This window comes from Phacochoerus africanus, chromosome 3, assembly GCF_016906955.1.
Source record: "Phacochoerus africanus isolate WHEZ1 chromosome 3, ROS_Pafr_v1, whole genome shotgun sequence".
NCBI classification, from domain to species: domain Eukaryota; kingdom Metazoa; phylum Chordata; class Mammalia; order Artiodactyla; family Suidae; genus Phacochoerus; species Phacochoerus africanus.
In genome coordinates, this window is record NC_062546.1 from 171,841,323 (window position 1) to 171,860,290 (window position 18,968).

At 40.8% G+C, this 18,968-nt stretch overlaps 1 protein-coding gene across 1 annotated transcript in view; it reads right to left on the bottom strand.

Moving 5' to 3' along the window:
* ICA1L (islet cell autoantigen 1 like) overlaps positions 1–18,968 on the bottom strand; it is an 87,734-nt gene that overhangs the window by 20,791 nt on the left and 47,975 nt on the right. Inside the window, exons 7-9 of the mRNA XM_047773266.1 lie at positions 17,951–18,049; positions 15,673–15,758; positions 13,322–13,365 (exon numbers count right to left, since the gene is read on the bottom strand). Coding sequence (XP_047629222.1) covers positions 13,322–13,365; positions 15,673–15,758; positions 17,951–18,049 — 229 coding nt within the window. The remainder of the gene's footprint in view (positions 1–13,321; positions 13,366–15,672; positions 15,759–17,950; positions 18,050–18,968) is intronic.

The window sequence follows — 18,968 nt, forward strand, 5'->3', positions numbered from 1 at the left end:
ATTTCCTTTGCTGTACAAAGCTTTTTAGTTTAATTAGGTCCTATTTGTTTATTTTTGCTTTTACTTTCTTTGCTTTAGGAGACAGATCCAAAAAAAATTTGCTGTGATTTATGTCAAAGGGTGTTTTCCCTCTAGTTTTATGGTTTCCAGTCTTACATTTAAGTCTTTAATCCATTTTGAGTTTATTTTTACCATTTGCAGCAACACAGATGGACCTGGAGGGCATTATGCTGAGTAAAATGAGCCAAAGAGAAAAAGACAAATGCTGTATCTTATAGGTGGAATCTAAAAAATAAAATGAATGAGTGAATATAACAAAAAAGAAATAGACTGACAGATATAGGGAACAAACCAGTGGTTACCAGTGGGGAAAGGAAAGGGGGAGAGGAAGATGGGGGAGAGGATTAAGAAACACAAACTACTATGTGGAAAGTAAATAAGCTACAAGCATATATTATATAACACAGGAAACATAGCTGATACCTTGTAATAATTGTAAATGGAGTATAACCTTTAAAAATTGTGAATCATTACACTGTATATCTGTAACATATACTATTATATATTAACTCTACTTCAATAAAAAAGGGATATATATACTGATACGGAAAGCTTTAAAAGATAAAATATTATAATAAACGAATGGTTAAACTACAACAATGCCGATTATATTTCATTTATGACCATTAAAAAAATGTTCTCTACTTGGGTACAGGATTATGCCTGCATAATTAAGTAAACTTTGGAACATATGTTTGAAGCTATGTTAGATGTATGAATTTATAATTATTATAGCTTGTCAAATAGTTTCCTTTATTAGTATGGTCTCTATGTATATACTTAAAAATATCTATCACATTTATTGGACACCTACTATTGCTATATAGCTTATAAATATATCTAGCCCTAAAGTCCTAAAGATCTGAGTGTATGACCATATTTCAGATGAAAAAATGAAAGAGGCATAAATGACCTGTTTTTAAAAAGCCAGCATTCAGGAGTTGCCACTGTGGCTCAGTGGTAACAAACCCAACTAGTATCCATGAGGATGTGGGTTTGATCCTTGGCCTTAGGATCTGACACTGGCATGCACTGTAGGTCACAGTTGCAGCTCAGGTCCTGTGTTGCTGTGGCTGTGGCTGGCAGCTGCAATTCTGATTGAACTCTTAGCTTGGGAATTTCCATATGCTGCAAGTGTGGCCCTGAAAAGCAAAAAAAAAAAAAAAAAAGGAGCATTCAAACCCAGATTTTTCTGGCTCCAAAACCAGCTATTTATGTATTATATGCACAGTCAACATATATCTATTTATTTAAAATAACACAAATTTAAATATGAGGAAAAATGCAATCTGTGAAATGAATATGTACACTAAAAGCACTTATTTTATTTATTTATTTATATATATATTTTTATTTTATTTTTTGTCTTTTTGCCTTTTCTAGGGCCATTCCTGCAGCATGGAGGTTCCCATGTTAGGGGTCTAATCAGTGTTGTAGCCACCAGCCTGTGCCAGAGCCACAGCAACGTGGGATCCAAGCTGCATCTGCGACCCACACCACAGCTCATGGCAACACCAGATCCCTAACCCACTGAGCAAGGCCAGGGATCGAACCCACAACCTCATGGTTCCTAGTTGGATTCATTAACCACTGCACCACAACAGGAACTCCTAAAAGCACTTATTTTAGAAAAGACCAGAATTCCCTAAAGAAGATAATAGGACTTGCTAACTAGATACTGTTAGAAAGCTAACTCATTGCTGAGCACAGCCTCCAGTCCCACTTCAGCAGGAAGCTTGGACTGAGACCCTGGGCTGTTGCAGAGTATATCCTACCATGTGCCTGGGCAGGGGGATAAATCACCAGCCTCTGGCACACCTACAGGATGCCCTAAAAGTGACCTTGTGGAGCCTCTGATCCAGCTTACAGTACTGCCCAGCAGCACAGCCCAGCCTACAGCCCTGCCTGGTGGCAAAGCCCAGCCTATGTCCATGTCCAATTGCTGTGCACAGCCTGCAGTCTCACCCAGTTAACAACCCTGCCCCACTGTTGGGCATAGTATGGGGCCTCATCCAACCAGGAAGTCTGGCCAGCAGCCTTGCCCCAAAGCAGAGCACAACCACCGTCCTGCCCGTTCTGAAACCCAGCCTGTGGCTCTGCCTGATCACAAAGTACAGTCTAAGACTGCAGCAGATCATGAAGCCCTGCTGTCGCCCTAGCTGGATGCAGAGGCCAGGCAGCAGCATCACTGGTGAGGTAGCATAGACAGTGACCTTGCCTGATCAAAGGTTGACTACAGAGCCCAGCTAGCAACAGTGTCTCATCTCAGGGCACAGCACAACTTTACCAGAGAGGCCAGCAGGTGGTCTGCTCCCGCTCTACTTCAGAGCATGGGCAGCAACTTCACCAAATTAGAGACTATGACACATTATAGTTAAAATGTCTAAAATCGATGATAGAACTTTGAAAGTAGCAAGAGAAAAAGTGACTTGTCACATTCAAAGGACCCTCTATAAAACCATAAGCAGATTTCTCAGGAGAAAATTTGCAGGCCAGGAGAGTGGGTGATATATTCAAAATACTGAAAGGAAAACACGGTCAACAAAGAATACTATATCTAGCAAAGCTATCCTTCAGAAATGAAGAAATGATATAGACCTTCCCAAACAAACAAGTTGAGAGAGTTCTTTACCACTACACCTGCCTTACAAGAAATGCAATAAAGGGCACTATTTAAGCTCAAATAAAAGGATACAAATAACCTTGTAAAAATGCAAGAATGGGAGTTCCTGCTGTGGCGCAATGGGATCAGTGGCATCTCGGCAGTGCTAGGATGCAAGTTCAATCCCTGGCCTAGCACACTGGGTTAAAGGATCAGGCATTGTTGCAGCTACAGTGTAGGTTGCAACTGCAGCTCAGGTCTGATCCCTGGCTGGGAAACTCCATATACCTCGGGGCAGCCATAAAGGAAAAAAAAAAAAAAAATAAAATAATAAATAAATAAATTTTAAATGAAAGTATACAACTCATGAGTATAGTAAATATATAGTCATATAATATTGTAACAATGGTGCATAAGTCACTTTTAACTCTAAAAGTTAAAAGATAAACATATTAAAAATAACAATATCGATTTGTTATTGGAAACACAGTATTAAAAAGACGTAAACTGTAACATCAATAACCTAAAATGTGAGGGTAGAAGCATAGTTTCCATATGCTATCAAACTAAATTGCTATCTTCATAAAATGTTATAAATATAAGACATTTTATGGAAGCCTCATGGTGAGTACAAAAGAAAAGAAAAGAAAAAAACTGGTAGGAGTTTCTGTCGTGGCTCAGTGGTTAACGAATCCAACTAGGAACCATGAGGTTGTGGGTTCGATCCCTGGCCTTGCTCAGCAGGTTTGGGATCCGGCGTTGCCATGAGCTGTGGTGTAGGTTGCAGACATGGCTTGGATCCCATGTTGCTGTGGCTCTGGTGTAGGCCAGTGGCTACAGCTCCGATTGGACCCCTAGCGTGGAATCTCCATATGCTGAAGGAGCGGCCCAAGAAATGGCAAAAAGACAAAAAAAAACAAAATCAAAACTGGTAATAGGTACACAAAAAGGTAAGAGAAAGGAATCAAAGCCTACCATTTGTAAATCCTTACCTATCAATAATTAAGTGTGAGAGAGGACAAGATGGCAGAGGAGTAGGGGGACACGCTCACCCTCTCCCACAAACACAACAAAAAAAGCACATCTACAGAATAAATGACTTGCACAGAACAGCAACCAATCGCTGGCAGAGGAACCTAAACTCCAATAACGGCAAGAAGTTCGTGACATTACTGGGCAGAACGGGAGAAAAGAGGAGAGTGAGAGAAGGTGAATCCGAGCGGGACGGGCGCTCCCGAAAGGGAACTGCAGAGGAGAAAGGGATCCCGCACCCTGGAAAGTCACCTACCGGGGGAAAGATCAAACAAACCGGAGGAATCTCCAGATGCAGAGAAGAGTGTAGCAGTAAGTTGGAGTACGGAAAAGCCGATCAAGAACCCAACGGACCATCTGAACTATGGGCACAGTCACCAAAAATTGAGATGCCTGGGTGGGGGCTGGGCACCGAGACCTCGGCTCCAGAGGTCAGTCCCCGGGAAAGGGACAGGGGACGCCTGGATGGGGGCTGGGCACCGAGATCTCGGCTCCAGAGGTTAGACCCTGAGAACGGGCTGGGGGGGGTGGGGCGGAGCGGAAACTGCTTGGGAGGTCTAGAAACCATTTGATGGGGCAGGGACTGCCTGGGAGACTAGAAAACAAAGCTGTCACAGAGGAAGGGAACAATACTCTAGGGGCGGGGAAGTGGAAAGCCGCATCAGAGGGAACCTGGGAGAAGAGCCTGGTCTGCGCCCGTGCTGGGGAGGGGAGAGAAGAAGGGGTGGGTCCCCATAGAATACCCCCCACACCACAGCAAGCTTACAGGCCCGCTAGCTAGCAGAAAGCTGTGCTTCCCAGTGCATCCCCTCCCCCCACCCCCGCCACCCCCTACGCTCTCAACGGACCTGGGGGTGCCTGCCATCCAGGAGGGCTGGCCTCAACAATTGCCTGAAGCCTACCACCGCAGGGGCTATCCCTGCACAGGCCTGCTTGCCCTTTGGAGGGGCTACACTTCCGCAGAGCAGCACCAAACACCACCAGCCCCCGAGAAAAGGCCTGCAGCCCAGAAAAGCTGCAACAAGCCTGGCCGAGTCGGAAAAAGATCTCAGACGGTTTTTCTGAGTCGGGCTGCCCTGGGGAGGAGCCTCTTGGGTCTCCAACGGCCCTGCTACCCACCCAAGCCCCCAGGGGGTGCCCTAGTGGATCAGCTGCATAGGACTGCCAGCTCCAGGCAGGACCCCCTGCAGCCCAGAAAAGCTGCAACAAGCCTGGCCGAGTCGGGAAAAGATCTCAGATGGGTTTTCTGAGTCAGGCTGCCCCGGGGAGGAGCCTCTTGGGTCTCCAATGGCCCTGCTACCCGCCCAAGCCCCCAGGGGGTGCCCTAGTGGATCAGCTGCATAGGACTGCCAGCTCCAGGCAGGACCCCCTGCAGCCCAGAAAAGCTGCAACAAGCCTGGCCGAGTCAGGAAAAGATCTCAGATGGTCTTTCTGAGTCGGGCTGCCCTGGGGAGGAGCCTCTTGGGTTTCCAGTGGCCCTGCTACCCGCCCAAGCCCCCAGGGGGTGCCCCACTCCCTCGGAATAGCTGCTCAGCACCACCAGCCCCCTGGAAGAGCCCCTGCAGCCCAGAAAAGCTGCAATGAGCTCGGCCAGACTGTGAAAAGATCCGCCTACATTCTCAGGCTGTCCTTCTGAGTTGGGCTGGCCTAGGGAAGAGCCTCTTAGGTTCTCAGTGACCCAGATAGCTGCTCCAGCCCCCAGGGGGTGCTGCACTCCTGAGGAACAGCTGCCCAACACCGCCAACCCCCTGCAAGAACCCCACAGCCTAAAAACACCAGAGCAAGCTCTGCATGACCAAGTGAAATCTGCTACCATTGTGGTGTGGACCTTCCAGTCCTGTATGCCCTCAGAAAGGTCTCCTTTGCTTCAAATAAACACTGTTAGCCCCATCAACAATCCAGAAAAGCCACACTGCCTCAAAAAAGATTGACCAACAACGCCAGCCCTCAGGAAATATTCCACGGCAGTGACAAGGCAAACACTGCCCGATAACGGAGAGTACAACTCCCTCAGGAGAAAGAAAACAACAAGCAAGATGAAGAAGCTGAGAAACCACCCCCAGTCAAACCAACAGGAGAACTCACCTAAAACAGTCAACAATGAAACAGATCTCTGCAGTCTGACAGACCTGGAGTTCAAATAGAAATAGTGAAAATACTGAAGGAATTAAGAGAAGATATGAACAGTAATGCAGATACCCTTAGAAAGGAACTAGAAAATATAAGGAGGAGCCAAGAAAAACTAGAACATTCATTTGCAGAGATGCAAGCTGAACTAGGGGCAGTAAAAACCAGAATGAATAATGCAGAAGAACGAATCAGTGATATGGAAGATAGAATAATGGAAATCACTCAATCCGGTCAACAGACAGAAAACCAAATCAAAAAACTGGAAAGCAATATAAGAGACCTATGGGATAATATAAAGCGGGCCAATCTACGCATAATAGGAATTCCAGAAGGAGTAGAAAAAGATAAGGGGATGGAAAATATATTTGAAGAAATTATCGCTGGAAACTTCCCAAATCTAAAGGATACTGGGTTCAAGATACAAGAAGCACAGAGGGCCCCAAACAAACTGAACCCAAACAGACCCACACCAAGACACATCATAATAAAAATGGCAAAAGTTAGTGATAAAGAGAGGATCCTAAAGGCAGCAAGAGAAATACAGAATGTTACCTACAAGGGAACCCCCATAAGATTATCAGCTGATTTCTCTACAGAAACACTACAGGCCAGGAGGGAATGGCAAGAGATATTTAAAGTGCTAAAAGGAAAAAATATGCAACCTAGAATACTCTATCCAGCAAGAATATCATTTAAAATAGAAGGGGAAATAAAAATTTTTTCCAACAAACAAAAACTTAAAGAATACAGCACACAAAACCCAGGTTAAAGGAAATATTGAAAGGGCTTCTCTAAACCAAAAAGAAAGGAAGGAAAGGGAAGAAAAAAGAAAAGAAAAAAAAAAAGAAGAAGAGGAAGAACTAGGACTGAGGAAACCGCAATCAGAGAGCAGTCACTCAAATAAGCCAGCATACAGATTTAATCATGAACATGCTTCAAACAAAATAAAATTAAAAAGAAAAAAGAGTCATCAAAACCATAAAATGTGGGCAAGGGATGTTAGGAAGTAAATAACCCTTTTTGTTTGTTTGTATGTTTCTCTTCTTAATTTTAATATAGTAATGAAGTGTTTGAACTTACAGGACCATCAGGCTAAAACACACAATTATGGGAAGGGGTTAGCATACTTAAAAAACAGGGCAACCACAAGCCAAAACCAAATATTGCATTTGCAAAAAAAAAAAAAAATACACTCAAGCAGATAATTACAGGAGACCATCCAACCAAAAAAAAAAAAAGAAAGAAAGGAAGAATGGAGAACCATAGAATCAATTGGAACACGAGGTTCAAATGTCAATAAATAATCATCTATCAATTATCACCTTAAATGTCAATGGACTGAACGCCCCAATCAAAAGACACAGAGTGGCTGAGTGGATAAAAAGGCAAAAACCTTCAATATGCTGCCTACAAGAAACTCACCTTAGGACAAAAGATACATATAGATTGAAAGTGAAAGGGTGGGGAAAAATATTTCACGCCAATAGACATGACAGAAAAGCAGGAGTCGCAACGCTCATATCAGAAAAAATAGACTTTAAAACAAAAGACATAAAGAAAGACAAAGAAGGACACTACTTAATGATTAAGGGATCCATCCAAGGAGAGGATGTCACTATCGTCAACATATATGCCCCAAATATAGGAGCACCCAGATACATACAACAAATATTAACAGACATAAAAGGAGATATTGATGAGAATACAATCATAGTAGGAGACCTTAATACCCCCCTCACATCAATGGACAGATCCTCTAGACCGAAAACCAATAAAGCAACAGAGATCCTAAAGGAAACAATAGAAAAGTTAGACTTCATTGATATCTTCAGGACACTACATCCAAAAAAAGCAGAATACACATTCTTCTCAAATGCTCATGGAACATTCTCAAGAATCGACCACATATTGGGACACAAAGCTAATCTCAATAAATTTAGGAGCATAGAAAGTATCTCAAGAATCTTCTCTGACCACAATGCCATGAAATTAGAAATCAACCATGGGAAAAGGAAAGAGAAAAAACCTACTGCATGGAGACTAAACAACATGCTACTAAAAAACCAATGGGTCAATGAGGAAATCAAGAAGGAAATCAAAAACTACCTTGACACAAATGATAATGAAGACACAACCGCTCAAAATCTATGGGATGCTGCGAAAGCAGTGCTCACAGGGAAATTTATAGCAATACAGGCCTTTCTCAAAAAAGAAGAAAGATCCCAAATTGACAACTTAACCCTCCACCTAAATGAATTAGAAAAAGAAGAACAAAAAAGGCCTAAAGTCAGCAGAAGGAAGGAAATTATAAAGATCAAAGAAGAAATCAATAAAATAGAGACTCAAAAAACAATAGAGAAAATTAATAAAACCAAGAGCTGGTACTTTGAAAAGGTGAACAAAATTGACAAACCCCTGGCCAGACTCACTAAAAAGAGGAGAGAAAGAATCCAAATAACCAAAATTATAAATGAAAAAGGAGAAATCACCACGGATACAGCAGAAATACAAAAAACCATAAGAGAATACTATGAACAACTATACGGCAAAAAGTTTGACAATCTGGAAGAAATGGACAATTTTCTAGAATCTTACAGCCTGCCAAAACTGAATCAAGTAGAAACAGCCAACTGAACAGACCAATCACTAGAAATGAAATTGAAGAGGTCATAAAATCACTCCCTACAAATAAAAGTCCAGGACCAGATAGCTTCACAGGTGAATTCTATCAAACATATAAAGAGGAATTGGTGCCCATCCTCCTTAAACTCTTTCAAAAGGTTGAAGAAGAAGGAATACTCCCAAAGACATTCTATGATGCCACCATCACCCTCATTCCAAAACCAGACAGAGATAACACCAAAAAAGAAAACTATCGCCCAATATCATTGATGAATATAGATGCAAAAATTCTCAACAAAATATTAGCCAACCGAATCCAACAACATACCAAAAAAATTATACACCATGACCAGGTTGGGTTCATCCCAGGTTCACAAGGATGGTTCAATATACGCAAGTCAATCAGCATCATACACCACATTAACAAAAAAAAAGTCAAAAATCATATGATCATCTCAATAGACGCAGAAAAAGCATTTGACAAAGTCTAACATCCATTCATGATCAAGACCCTCGCCAAAGTGGGTATAGAGGGAACATTCCTGAATATAATCAAAGCCATTTATGAGAAACCCACAGCAAGTATAATCCTCAATGGGGAAAAAATGAAAGCCTTCTCACTCAAATCTGGAACAAGACAGGGATGCCCACTCTCACCACTGCTCTTCAACATAGTTTTGGAAGTCCTAGCCACAGCAATTAGACAAACAAAAGAAATAAAAGGCATCCATATAGGAAGAGAAGAGATAAAACTGTCACTGTATGCAGATGACATGATACTATACATAGAAAACCCTAAGGACTCAACCCCAAAACTACTTGAACTGATTAATAAATTCAGCAAAGTAGCAGGATATAAGATTAACATTCAGAAGTCAGTTGCATTTCTGTATACCAGCAATGAAATATTAGAAAAGGAATACAAAAATATGATACCTTTTAAAATTGCACCTCACAAAATCAAATACCTCAGAATAGACTTGACCAAAGGGGTAAAGGACCTATATGCCGAGAACTATAAAACTTTAATCAAAGAAATCAAAGAGGATGTAAAGAAATGGAAAGATATTCCATGTTCCTGGATTGGGAAAATCAATATTGGAAAAATGGCCATCCTACCCAAAGCAATCTACAGATTCAATGCAATCCCTATCAAATTACCCAGGACATTTTTCACAGAACTAGAACAAACAATCCAAACATTTACATGGAACAACAAAAGACCCAGAATCGCCAAAGCAATCCTGAGAAACAAAAACCAAGCAGGAGGCATAACTCTCCCAGACTTCAAGAAATACTACAAAGCCACAGTCATCAAAACAGTGTGGTACTGGTATCAAAACAGACCGACCAATGGAACAGAATAGAGAACCCAGAAATAAACCCTGACACCTGTGGTCAATTAATCTTTGACAAGGGAGGCAAGAACATAAAATGGGAAAAAGAAAGTCTACTCAGCAAGCATTGCTGGGAAACCTGGACAGCTGCATGCAAAGCAAGGAAACTAGAACACACCCTCACGCCATGCACAAAAATAAACTCAAAATGGCTGAAAGACTTAAATATAAGACAGGACACCATCAAACTCCTAAAAGAAAACATAGGCAAAACACTCTCTGACATCAACATCATGAATATTTTCTCAGGTCAGTCTCCCAAAGCAATAGAAACAAGAGCAAAAATAAACCCAGGGGACCTAATCAAACTGAAAAGCTTTTGCACAGCAAAGGAAACCAAAAAGAAAACAAAAAGACAACTTACAGAATGGGAGAAAATACTTTCAAACGATGCAACCGACAAGGGCTTAATCTCTAGAATATATAAACAACTTATACAACCCAACAGCAAAAAGCCAACCAATCAATGGAAAAATGGGCAAAAGACCTGAATAGACTGTTCTCCAAGGAAGATATACAGATGGCCAGCAAACACATGAAAAAATGCTCAACATCGCTGATCATAAGAGAAATGCAAATCAAAACTACCATGAGATACCAACCTCACACCAGTCAGAATGGCCCTCATTAATAAGTCCACAAATAACAAGTGTTGGAGGGGTTGTGGGAGAAAAGGGAACCCTCCTGCACTGCTGGTGGGAATGTAAACTGGTACAGCCACTATGGAGAACAGTTTGGAGATACCTTAGAAATCTATACATAGAACTTCCATATGACCCCACAATCCCACTCTTGGGCATATATCCGGACAAGAGTTTCCTTGAAAAAGACACATGCACCCGCATGTTCATTGCAGCACTATTCACAATAGCCAGGACATGGAAACAACCCAAATGTCCATTGACAGATGATTGGATTAGGAAGATGTGATATATATACACAATGGAATACTACTCAGCCATAAAAATGAATGACATAATGCCATTTGCAGCAACATGGATGGAACTAGAGAATCTCATACTGAGTGAAATGAGCCAGAAAGACAAAGACAAATACCATATGATATCACTTATAACTGGAATCTAATATCCAGCACAAATGAACATCTCCACAGAAAAGCAAATCATGGACTTGGAGAAAAGACTTGTGGCTGCCTGATGGGAGGGGGAGGGAGTGGGAGGGATCGGGAGCTTGGGCTTATCAGATACAGCTTGGAATAGATTTACAAGGAGATCCTGCTGAATAGCATTGAGAACTTTGTCTAGATACTCATGTTGCAACAGAACAAAGGGTGGGGGAAAAAATGTAATTGTAATGTATACATGTAAGGATAACCTGACCCCCTTGCTGTACAGTGGGAAAAAAAAATATATTAAAAAATAAAATAAAAGAAAAAGAAAAAAGAATTGATCATGAATTAAAAAAAAATAATTAAGTGTAAACAAGTTAAATTCTCTAATCAAAAGACAAGAAGTGGCTGGATGAATAAAAAATAAGATTCAATAATATGCTGCCTATAAGAGACTCCCTTTAGCTTTAAGGATAGATAAACAAAGACTGAAAGTGAAGGGATAGAAAAAGATATTCCAGGCAAATGGTAAACAAAACAGAGCAGGGGCAGTTATACTTACTAGACATTCACATGTCAGTGGAAACAAAACTGACAAGGATCCATGAGGATGCAGGCTTGATCCCTGGCCTCTCTCAGTGGGTTAAGGATCTGGTGTTGCCCTGAGCTGTGGTATAGGCTGCAGATGCAGCTTGGATCTGACATTGCTGTGGGTGTGGTGTAGGCCAGCAGCTCCAATTTTACCCCTAGGCTGGGAACCTCCATATGCCATGGGTGCGGCCCTAAAAAAAAAATGACATTAGACCCTTAACTTATACCACTCACAAAAATTAACTCAAAATGGATTAAAGACTTATATGTAATATCTGAAAGTGTAAAACTCCTAAAATAAAAACCAGAGGAAAAAATTCCTTGACATTGATCTTGGCAATAATTTTTGGGATATGACATCAAAAGCTCAAGAAACAGGAGTTCCCATCGTGGTGCAGTGGAAATAAATCCAACTAGGAACCATGAGGTTGTAGGTTTGATCCCTGGCCTCCCTCAGTGGGTTAAGGATCTGGCGTTGCCATGAGCTATGGTGTAGGTCACAGATGTGGCTCAGATCTGGCATTGCTGTGGCTGTGGCATAGGCCAGCAGCTGTGGCTCCGATTTGACCCCTAGCCTGGGAATCTGCCGCCTAGGCAGCAGCTCTTAAAAAAAAAAAAAAAAACTCAAGAAACAAAAGCAAAGATAAATAAGTAGGACTGTACCAACTAAAAACCGCTGCCGTGAGCTGTGGTGTAGGTTGCAGACACGGCTCAGATCCCGAGTTGTGGCTCTGGCATAGGCCGGTGGCTACAGCTCCGATTGGACCCCTAGCCTGGGAACCTTCATATGCCACACGAGTGGCCCTAGAAAAGGCAAAAAGACAAAAAAAAAAAGTGAGATATAAAAAAGCTGAACTCCTAGAAACAGAGAACATTAGCGGTTGCTAAGGCCTAGGGGATTGGGGAAATGGGGAGGTTAGTCCCATTGGTCCTTCCAGTTTTAAGAGGAGTAAGTTCTGGGATCTAACCTACAGCATCGTAACTACAGTTAACAAAACATACAGTATTATTTACTTAACAGTTGTAAGAGGGTAAATCTTAAATGTTCTTTTCCCCAAAATAAATCTTAAAATGTTCTTATCCCCAAATAAATACGATAAATATGTGAGGTGATACATGTGTTAACTAATCTTATTGTGAAAACTCCTCTGTAATACATACAAATATCAAATCATCACACTGCACTCCTTAAACTTACAGGGTTACATGTCAATTACAGCTCAAAAAACTTGGGGAAGAAAAGAATGCATTCAAAAGTGGTTTGTGGCGTTGCGGTCGTGGCGCAATGGTTAACGAATCCGACTAGGAACCATGAGGTTGCGGGTTCGGTCGCTGCCCTTGCTCAGTGGGTTAACGATCCGGCGTTGCCATGAGCTGTGGTGTAGGTTGCAGACGAGGCTCGGATCCCACGTTGCTGTGGCTCTGGCATAGGCCGGTGGCTACGGCTCCAATTGGACCCCTAGCCTGGGAACCTCCATATGCTGCAGGAGCGGCCCAAGAAATAGCAAGACAAAAAAACAACAAAAAAAACCAAAAGTGGTTTGTACAGGGTTTGGGATGGAAATGTAAAATTAAGTTGTGATTATGGTTGCACAACTATAAATATAATAAAATTCACAGAGTTTTAAAAAGATAATAAAATTGAAAATATGAAGAGAAAAAAATAAATTTAAAAAAGTGGTTTGTACAGAAGAGACTCATAAAGTGACATTTTTTTAATTGAATGGATATCAACACAATCTCTTTTAAAAGGCTGTAACAAACTGTTTTGACATTTAAATGTGGTCATTTCACATTTTAATGAATTTATTATCTTACCTGATTCATTTCCCAAGCTCACTACCTCATCTGACAAAACCAATCTAAAATAAAAACCAAAAAATGAAGAGATTTTGGTTAAAATATACCTTTGGGACTCACATGCTACAAATAGTTTTATACAGTTTAAAAGATTTTTTAAACTGAGAATACATATAAAATAGGTGTCTAGTTGATCTCCTAAAATCTGAGACAAATCTTACTTCTTCTCTGGAGCTGCATAGACTGAAAATAATTCTTCACCCCTTGTTCCTTTACTGAATATTGATGAAACACCAGACACTGTGTTCAGCATGCTAAGTGCTGTGCTAAATACAGTACCACAGAGGAGAACATCTGTCACCAAAGCCATTAAATATGAAGTTTAGATTTCTTTTCTTTTTTTTTTTAAAGGTCACATCCACGGCATATGGAAGTTCCCGGCTAGGGGTCAAATTGGAACTGAAGCTACAGCCACGTGGGATCTGAGACGCATCTGTGACCTACATCACAGCTCAGGGCAATGCTGGATCCTTAACCCACTGAGTGAGGCCAGGGATCGAACCCGCATCCTTATGGATGCTAGTTGAGTTTACTACTGAGCCACAACAGGAACTCCTGAAGTTTAGTTTTCAAGCATTAAAAGGCTTTGCTCAAGAACACTTGGGAACTAGAAGGAATGAAGAGCTATAGAAAAATAGACTATTTTAACAAAGTAATGTTTACAGAAAACACTTTTGCCTCAAACATCCTCAAACAACACTAATTTTGGAAATTTATATCATCCTTATGGTATAATGATAAAAAAATGAGATAAAGAAATTGAACCAGATTTAGTTATTATTCCTGGGGTATAACTTCAGAACTCTAATGCTGGAGGATATTTTAAAATAAGTTTTTAAAAACACTTAAAAAGCAATACAGTATTTATTTGCAAAAACCATAAAAATAAACCCAAAGAGCAAATAGAGACTGACTTGGAATGAAATTTCCAATGACAGTATACACAGATGGTGTTTTAAACAATTTGGATGGAAGAGAAGGTAAAGTGCTTTGGAATCTGTTCGCTCGAGCGGTAGCTCTCATGATGCTGAATATACATGAGAAGATTCTAAACAAAACTTTCATAAAATGTGATAATGAAAATATTTACTGAATATATTTAACATAAGATTTAAAATGTTAATATAATTAATTTAGTAAGTTTAATTTATAATTATGCATTTGATTAATCTATATCCTAAAACATTTGTACAGTCACGTTAGTAAAAAAAACTTGTTTGGATTTCCCCATAGAGAAAAGGGTGAAATGCTTATATTTCAGATCACCTTCCATTCAACATTATATGGTTGTCACTGTTTGGGACTATTTCTGGGTTCATTATATTTCTATCAGTGCAATCTGATTAAAATGAGAAGTGTAGTTCTGGGAGTTCCCGTTGTGGCTCAGCAGTAATAAATCCAACTAGCATCCATGTGGACATGAATTTGATCCCTGAACCAGCTCATTGGGTAGGGATCTGACATTGCTGTGGCTGTGGTGTAGGCCAGTGGCTACAGCTCAGATTGGACCCCTAGCCTGGGAACCTCCATATGCCACGGGGGTGGCCCTAAAAAGCAAAAAAAAAAAAAAAAGAAAGAAAGAAAGTGGGGGGGAGGTATCAACAGCTATAAGAGAGAGCTGGTGAAAATTTATCTCCAAAATAGCACAGATGGGACTGGGATTGGTTACCTGAAAATGGGGGCTCTTGTTTTGTACTTCCTTCATGTTGCCTGTTTCCCTTTAATTACATCTTGCCTTTGTTTTCCTTTCAGAACTGCCACTTACTTTTTCTTTTTTTCTTTTTGCTTTTTAGGGCCGAAAGTGCAACATATGAAAGTTCCCAGGCTAGGGGTCAAATTGGAGCTGTAGCCACTGGCCTATACCACAACCACAGCAATGCCAGATCCAAGCTGTGTCTTGACCTACACCACAGCTCACAGCAATACTGGATCCTCAACCCACTGAGCAAGGCTGCGTCCTCATGGATGTTAGTCAGATTCATTTCTGCTGAGCCATGATGGGAAGTCCCTCTCCCTTTCTTTATCAAGCTGCCCCTTCTGGGATTCATTTGGTTGAGGCTCTTATTACAAGGCTCAGTCTCCCAAACACAGAATTTGGTGTTATCACCCCAAGCTTTTCGGTACTCCTATCACATCAGCTTTGCCTGTCATGTGAAATCAAAAATAGGGGGGAAAGGTTTTAAAACAAACGTTTTGGAAAAATGACATAGAAATAAGTATTCAGTAAGCCAGAGAAGAAACTCTTTCCAAATAAATGATACAAGGATATTCAGGACTTCTGTAACATGATATAACTTCTGCCTGCTTACTTATTGAGGTTCTCAGGAAGAGAACTGTCTTCAATTTGTTCTTCCTTGTGGTCTTCAGTAAGCTTGCTTGGAGTGTCTTGTAGTTGCTAAGGATAAGAAGTTCAATGTTAAGTAGAAGAAAAGAATCTGTTCCTCTCTTTGTGTAAACAAAAATGAGAATAAAAATTCAAAAGAATGGAGTTTCTGTTGTGGCTTAGTGGGTTAAGAATCCAACTAGTATCCATGAGGATGCAGGTTCAATCCCTGGCCTCGCTCAGTGGGTTAGGGATTGGGTGTTTCCACAAGCTGCGGCGTAGGTCGCAAGCTGTAGCTTGGACCTGTGTTGCTGTGGCTGTGGCTGTGGTGTAGGCTGGCAGCTGCAGCTCCAATTCGACCCCTAGTCTGGGAACCTCCATATGCAGCAGGTGTGGCCCTAAAAAGAAAAAGAAAAAAATTATAAAGAATAACATAAAATAGGAAGAATTCTTAAGTAGAGAGTGAGAGATATGGCAAGTGTATGCTGATGTAATTTGACCTGAGTCCTACGTCCCATGTCCTGTGGCTGCCTGTGGCAATCACACATACTATGGGCTAACCACAAGGTTTACCACTTTGTGACATGCCAAAGAAGACTCACAGTGTGTTGCTGGCCTGTATTTCAACACTCTAAATACAACTAAAGATTTTCTTATTTTTCAGGGTTTCTTTTGGCCGCACCCACAGCTTCTGGAAGTTTCCAGGCCAGGGATAAAACCCGCACCACAGTAGTGACAACAGCAGATCCTTAATTGCTTGGTCACTGGGAACTCCAACTAAAGATTTTCAACTTCAAGTCTAAGCAGGAATTGAATATTAAATTTGCCTAAATATACATCATGCTCTCCAGTGAAGCATACGTATAGAAAAAGTAAAAAACAGGAGTTCCCATTGTGGCTCAGTGGTTAGCGAACTCGACTAGCATCCATGAGAATGTGGGTTTGATCCCTGGCCTCGATCAGTGGGCTAAGGATCCGGCGTTGTCGTGAGCTGTGGTGTAGGTTGCAGATGTAGCTCAGATTCCATGTTGCTATGGCTATGGCATAGGCTGCTGGCTCAGCTCCAATTGGACCCCTAGCCTGGGGACCTCCATATGCCATGGAGGTGGGCCTAAAAAGACCAAAAAAAAAAAAAAAAAATTCATACCAAGCCCCTGCAATGTACAGTTGCAGGATATGAACTATCACAGATACCACATCCAACTTGTGCAAACTCAACATTTTCAAGCTCTACTTAAAAATAAGCAGAATAAGTTCAAAGGTACTGAAACCTAGCCTACAAGAAGTGAAGAAATGATTAGCACAAATGCAACTCTGCTCTATGAGGCAAATGGACAAAAGGCTGAAAGAGTTCACTTTACGGGTGGTGGTTACGGAAAGAGCTGATCTAAGACAGTAGTCTCCTCTGTGGCAATCGCATGTATAATGACCAAAACGGACATAATTTTTGTATCATGAATCACAGCTATGATATGAGCATAAAAGTTAAAGCAAGGAGATTTTTTTTAACTCCTAAAATTTTTAGGTAGATAATCTGGTCATTTTTTTTTTCCTTTTTGTTTTTGGCTGTGCCTCTGGCACACAGAAGTTCCAGGGATCTGACCCAACCCACAGAAATGACAACACCAGGTCCATAACCACTATGCCATCAGGGAACTCCAGTAATCTGGTCATTTTTGAAAACGCATAACCACTTTCCATCACTTTTTCCTTTTTTTTCTTTTTTTTTTCTTTTTTTTTTTTTTTTAGGACTACACTTGCAGCATATGGAAGTTCTTAGGCTAGGAGTTGAATCAGAGCTGCAGCTGCCAGCCACATCACAAGCTTGTGTCAATGCCAGATCCTTAACCCACTGAGCGGGGCCAGGGATCGAACCTGAGTCCTCATGGATACTAGTTAGGTTCATTGCCACTGAGCCATGATGGGAATTCCTATCACTTTTTCCTTTTAAGTTTTTCTTTTCCATAGCCTCTTCTCTCTTTCGTATTTTAATTTTCTTTTCACTTTCTCCTTCTTTTATCCCTACCTCCCCTATGATACTAATATCTTGAGCTCACCCACCAGTAGTATTCCCCTGTTTGTTTAGTGCTGCTGATAGTTATTTGGAATCAAGGACTTATAGAAAAATGACTGGCTAAAGGAATGTAGAAAACTATTTCCCAGTGTTTTGTAAATTTGAAATTAGCTTAGCCAAAAGTAGTTTCAAAGTTATTATCCAAATGAAATGTAATACATCTAACAAAAGAACACTGAAAGCAATGTACCTTGAGAGCTACAAAATCATATGGATGAATGCCAACGTAGGCTCCACGGATGTGGGACATCATTCGAGCTGTTTTCTCCCAGAATCCAAGAAGTGTTCTCTACAGAAAAAGAAAAGGCAGCACTACAGTTCTGCTTCCTCTCCAGGATTTTTTTTCAGTGCTATTTTCCCTCACTCTGGTAAATGAATAGTTGTCCAATAATAAGAAGCAGGAGCTAAAATCAATTTCCAAGTTTGGGGAAACAGAAAGTACTATAAACAGGAATTCTGCACAAGAAGTGGTGTTGTATCTGCATGTATGTGTGCCTATCTGTATACAGCGCTGGAATGCATGCTGGCATCAGCTGGAGAGTAAGTGCAGCCAAGAGAATGAAATTGGTATAGTAGAACGCTTTCTGAGGAATCCAAAAGAAAAATGTTAAAAGCACCAAAATACCGTATTTGCACTAGAGGGATATGTGTAAATCTTTATGTTGGTAAGCATTTAAAGACTTTATTAATTGGAGAAAACTAACATGTACCACTAAATCTGGACTTCCATTTAGGGTTCAAGAAAGGCTTGTCTGAAAAATGTGTCATCAAGCTAACTCAAGTAAATGGACATTTTCCGTGCTTGAAGTAGCAAGGTTCCTATTCAAAGTGGGGGGGGGGGGAGTGACAAGAAAGAAAGAGAACTGGACTAGCAGTTACCTTGTTTCAGGCACTGTGCTACATAGATTGTCACATACTTTAATTTTCATGTACATCCTTTCCCTTTTTTTTTCTTTTCTAGGTGTTTTTTTATTTTTAAAATTTTATTGGAGTATAGTTGACTTATAATGCTGTGTTACTTTAAGGTGTACAGCAAAGTCAGTCAGTTTTACATATAAATATATTCATTCCTTTTCAGATTCTTTTCCCATAGAGGTTATTACGGAGTAGATCTCCCTGTGCTATACAGTAGGTCTTTGTTGGTTATCTGTTTTATATACAGTAGTGTGTATATGTTCATCTCAACCTCCTAATTTGGTAACCATAAG